The following is a 5010-nucleotide window of genomic DNA, read 5'->3' as shown; positions in this document are numbered from 1 at the left end:
TACCATCACTACCTAATTGCTCCCTTGGGGGGGGGGGGGGGAAGCCACAAAACCCCCTCTCTTGCACGTGCAGAGATTTCTGTGTCTAGTAAGGCAGCTCTGGAAATAACTTAGAAGAACAACAGAAGAATTCCAGATGTTAAAAATATCATTTAATTAAAGAAACATAAATCATACCAAAAAGTTTAAGTCACTTTTAGTTAATACATTTGCATTTATTTTAGAATATACTCTACATCTGAGTAAAAAAGTTTTAAATAAACTCCAGTACATGTACAACCGTGGGACGCGCCATCCGTCCCGCGACAGAGGGATGCTTGTTAGCCCACTGCATTCCCTCCCGGGTAACAGAAGCAATTTTACGCCAGTTTTGTTATGTTCATCGGCTTGTGTCGAGCCTCCTATCTGCCAGCTACGCCACCACCTCACACACATACGGGCTCGGCCTCCCCGCCTGGGGAGGCACAGCAACCGCTCGTTCCAGACCGTACAATAAAAAAACAGCGGGGGGGGGGAGGAATAATTAATAAACTAGTATTGATTAATTTACATCTCTCTCTCGCTTGTGCGTTGGTAGAAAACCGGCTGCAGTCCTGGGAGCGCGCAGGGAAGCCTCAGCCCCGGGGCGCAGCCCTCCACCGCCGCCGCGGCAGCAGCAGCGCCGGGCGGGGACGCGCCGCTCCCGCTCCCGCCGGCGGGCCCGGCGCCCCCTTCCCCCGCTCCCCCCCCCCCGGCGCTCACTGCCCCCAGCTGCTGAAGCCGATCTCCTGCTTGTATCTGTTGGTGAGGACGTTGGCCTTGCGGGTGAGCTTAGAGAGGACCGAGTGGAGTCCGCTGAGGTGGTAGTGGAACTGCTTCTCCAGGTCCTCCTCCCCCTCGCCCTCCTCGGCGGGCCCGCCGCCCAGCTTGTCCTTCTTGCGGGCCGCCTCCTCGCCCGCCGGCGGCTGCACCACGCCCCACTCGATGTCGTTGCGGATGGACTTGAGCAGCATGTAGTGGCTGTACATGTCCCTGCGGGAGAAGTAGGCGCCGGGGTCGCCGGGCGGCAGGGCGGCGTCCCGCTGCGGGCAGACGGCGCCCGCCGCGTCCAGCTCCTCCAGCAGCAGCGGCACGTCGCGCAGCAGGCTGGGCACCATCACCGTCTGGTCCATGTTGTTGACGGCGCCGATGAAGCGGTTCATGGCGTTGAAGAGGGAGTACTTCTGGCTGTACGAGTCGCAGATCTGCATCATGCCGGCGGGCGGGCGGGCGAGCTCAGCGAGGCGGCTCGGACCGCGGGGCTGCTCCGGCGGCGACCTCCTTCCTCGCTAGCGGCACCGGCCGCCCTCCGCCGCGGGCTACGCTCGGCGGCTGCTCTCGGCGAACAGAGTCCTGCTGGGAGGCGGCGGCGGCAGGCGCCGGGGTTAGGGGCTGCTCTCCCTCCCTCCCTCCCCTCAGCCCGCCTTCCCGTCCCGACCCCTCCCGCCGGCGCCCCCTCCTCCCCCGCCACCGCCGCCTTTATCCTCGGCCCCATCTCCTTTTTTAGGCTTCCCCTCCCCGTCCATTCTTTTCGCCCTTCCGCACCCGCTTCCCCCCCCTCACCCCCCGCGCCGGCCTCCCGGGGCGCCCCGTGCAGCCGCCGCGGCTTCCTGCCGCCGCTCCCCTCCGTACAAAAAAACGCAAAATGCAAAAAAAAAACCAACCCCAAACCAAACCCGACACTCCTCCCGGGTGGCGTGGGGTTGGGGGGCGGCCGAGGGGAAGGCAGCCCCGCGCCACGCCGGTCAATTAAAATTCAAGCGGCCCCCAACCGGCGTGACCCGGCCGAGGCACCGAGCCGCCGCGGGGGAAGTACCCACCGTGGTCCGGAGCCGCTCAGCGCCGCGCCGTCAGCTGCCCGCCGTCGCCCGTGGCTGCGCTCCCATCCCCGGCGCCGTATTTATAGCGCGTATCTTAAAACAAGGTGTTCCCCAGTGCCACCCCCCGCGCCGGCACGCCAGATAAAGGCGGCGGGCGGCGGCCACGCCGCGCCGGCTCCGCCTCTCGCCCCGCACCGGGGGAGGGCACCGCGACGGGGAGGGCGCCGGGGACGGCCGGTCCGGACCGGACCGGACCGGTGGCACAGCCCGCCCCGCGCGCGTCCCGTTCCCGGAGCGGGACCCGGCAGCGCGGGCTTGGCGTTCGCGGTGGAAACTGCGGGGCTGGGTTCCCCGGGGGAGCCGGGATCCCACCCGCCCGTTCCCGTCCCGCCCCGAGAGAAGGGGCCGGCGGCTGCAGAACCCCGCAGCCCTCCCGAGCGCCGGTAACGTCCTACCCGCAGCCCCGGGCGGGGGACGGCAGCGAGCGGCACGGCGCCGCGACCGAGGAGTGCTTCAACACCGCCACCCACCCCTCCTCAGCGCCAGGGCCAGCGGCCCTGAGGCGGTGGGCGCCGGCCTCCCCTCCTCCCCGGGCCGGGCCGCTACCGGCCGGGCGGGGGAGCGTGAGGCGCGGCTACGCCGAGCCGGGAAGGGGGGAGAGTGATTGACAGGGCAGGCGGCGGGGACACGCGGGCCCCGCGTGCTGTCCGCGTTCGCCCAGGCCGCCCATTGGCTGCCGGGCGCGCGGCGAGCGTGACGGCCGCGCCGCTCCCCCCTCCCCGGCTCCGCGTGCCCCAGCGGCAATTAGCGCGGGCCGGCGGGGAGGGCGCCGGGGCCGCAGAGCACGGCGGCAGTCGGCCGTGCTCGCGTCGCCGCCTCCCAGCAGCCCGCCGGGGAGCCGCGGCTCCCCGCTGCCCTCCCGCGCTTCGCCTCGCCGTGCCCGCCCGAGGGCGCGGGGGCGGAGGGGGGGAGCGGGCGCGCCCCTTCCATTCCCTTCCCGGGCGGCCATTGTCTGTCGGCCGGGGCTGCGGAGGGCGGCCCGCCAGCGGCCGCGGGGCGGCCGGCATCACCCCACAGCCTCACCTCCGGGCCCAGCCAATCGGCGGGCCGCCCAGCGGCTCGGCTCCGCCGCCCCCTGCCAATCAGCGAGCTTCGGCAGCAGCCAATCGGAGGCGACAACCCCCTCCCACACACCCCCGTCCTCCGCCTCGCGCGGCCCTGGTAACCGGCGAGTTGGCTGGAAGAGCCGCCGTGGGTCACGTGGGGCAGAGCGGCTTGGGGAGGGGGGAGCCGCGCGCCGGGGGGTGGGGGGGGAGGGGGAGCTGTTGAGCGCGTTGCCGTGGCAACGGATCAACCAACAGCCAGAGGCGGGGCCCCCGCCGCTGCCGCCCCTCCCCCCCCCCCCCCGCGCGGCGCCGGGGAAAGCCGGCGGCCGCGTCCCGGGCCCGGGAGGGCGCGGGGAGGCGGCGGCGCCACCGGCAGCTGCGGGCGGAGGGGCTGCGCGGAGCTGTGCCGGAGCTCGGCCTCACCCGCGGCGGCGGAGGCAGGGGCTGGGCGGATCGGAGAAGCCCGAGAACGGGCTTCGGGGCCCCCCGCCGCACTGCGCGCACCGCTCCGCTCCGCCTGCGCTTCCCCAGCGCCCGCTTCCAGCGGCGGCCCGGCCTGCCGTCCCTGCCGCGCCGGATGCCTCTGTGCTCCCCACAGCCTCTCTGGCCCCCCCGGCTGCTTCAGGCTTCCAGCCCAGGCCCCAGCCCGAAGGGCGGAGGCCGAGTCCGTGGGCAGCGGCTGAGAGACCGACCGTGTGCGGGGTGAGATCGCAGGCGGGCTGCCTTCGCGAGCAGCACAGGCGCTGCAAATGCTAGCGGTTAAGCAGAGATACCGGCTGGTGTAAAACTACGATCTGTTCGCAGATAATTGACTACGGGGAAAAAAAAAAAAGAAGAAAATAATCTCACAAGGCCAGAAAACTGGCCACAACGTATATTTGCATCTTTACAGAGGCACAGTGTGTCGTTAATACACCATTAACAGTTTTGCTGCCTTTAATTGAAATACAGTGTGTGCTGAACATGCAATGAATCCGAAAGAGCGATAAATCTTTAGGAAAAAGAGGAATTGGTTTATTGTCCAACTTTCCTGTCCAAATTAAAACAAAAACATCTGAACAAATTAAAACTGAAGACGACCTGTGGTTAGAACATACTGGCTGGGGAGGAGAAAAAGTTGACAGAAGTAACCCAGCTGATACTATACAAATGATGACCTGAGCGTAAAATAATTTTCACCCCCACCTGCCCTCTTTGTTTCCCAAAATGTAGAGCCACACGGTCTGCTTCCACCTTTGACTGCAAATGTTACCTCATTTTAGCGTAGCGCTAATACAGTGCTGTAGCCTGTGCAGGCATGTGTCTAACCCATTAGGCTGAGATAGATCATGCTCAAGTCAAACTTCACAGCATAAGGCAATCGGCTTTTTTTTTTTAACTTCCTTATGTTCTGATGGATTTTGATATGCAGTGTAAATGTCTCTGGTACGTATAATGTATATCATTAACACAAGCCTGAGTAGGTTTGATTGCTCTTTGGTTAGAGCGAAATAAAGGAGCACGTATTTCTAAATCCAGTGGTATGTAATTGCAATGGCCGTGCACACAAGAGAAAAAGAAACGGCGCATTTTCCCCTCCTCTTAAGAAAAGGTGATCCTGTTTGTGGCGCAAACTTTTCTATGCAAGCGGCATTTGTTTAAAATATTTCCTCCTCGGAATGATCCGATTATCGTGGCCACGCAGCGCCTGGAAGGGGAATCAGCTGGAAACCCCTTATCTCGTGTCCTGAGCAATGAGGAAGCTTGCACATTCGCTATCTGGCAGTCCAAGGAGGTGTAAATGCTCGCCTTCGCCCAGCACAGGGTCCTGGGTAAGGAAACTAAAACGACAACGTGCAACAGTAGTCTTTATCCAGCACCTCAACTGGATGGAGCGCTCCTGACTTACAAGCCTGGCAGTGCGGGGGTGAAAACGCCTTTCTACTGGAATAGATTTGGTACCGCTATTCAGGAAAGGACTCACATATAAGTTACTATATTAGCTAAAAATGTTTAATTTTCCCTGAAGTGAATGAGAGCTGGTGGTGGTCAGCCCTTTCTGGATGAGGGCCTTCTTTCTGTGGCCG

At 63.8% G+C, this 5010-nt stretch overlaps 1 protein-coding gene across 2 annotated transcripts; it reads right to left on the bottom strand.

Moving 5' to 3' along the window:
• Nucleotides 1-737: 737 nt before the first annotated feature.
• MID1IP1 (MID1 interacting protein 1) lies at nucleotides 738-2037 on the bottom strand. 2 transcript variants are annotated; one of them, XM_050901519.1, is made up of 2 exons: nucleotides 1839-2037; nucleotides 738-1374 (listed from the first exon to the last, which is right to left on the bottom strand). In XM_050901519.1, exon 2 carries the CDS (start codon nucleotides 1230-1232, stop codon nucleotides 738-740), a length of 495 nt encoding a protein of 164 aa, XP_050757476.1. In that variant the 5' UTR covers nucleotides 1233-1374; nucleotides 1839-2037. The 2 variants fall into 2 exon arrangements, with proteins under 2 accessions (XP_050757476.1, XP_050757485.1); XM_050901528.1 differs by having other exon boundaries at nucleotides 738-1371.
• Between the last annotated feature and the right edge of the window lie 2973 nt (nucleotides 2038-5010).

The sequence above is a fragment of the Gymnogyps californianus genome, chromosome 1 (genome assembly GCF_018139145.2).
Source record: "Gymnogyps californianus isolate 813 chromosome 1, ASM1813914v2, whole genome shotgun sequence".
Classification (NCBI taxonomy): Eukaryota; Metazoa; Chordata; class Aves; order Accipitriformes; family Cathartidae; genus Gymnogyps; species Gymnogyps californianus.
Note: the sequence above shows the minus strand (reverse complement) of the source record. Positions and strands in the feature narration are given on the sequence as shown.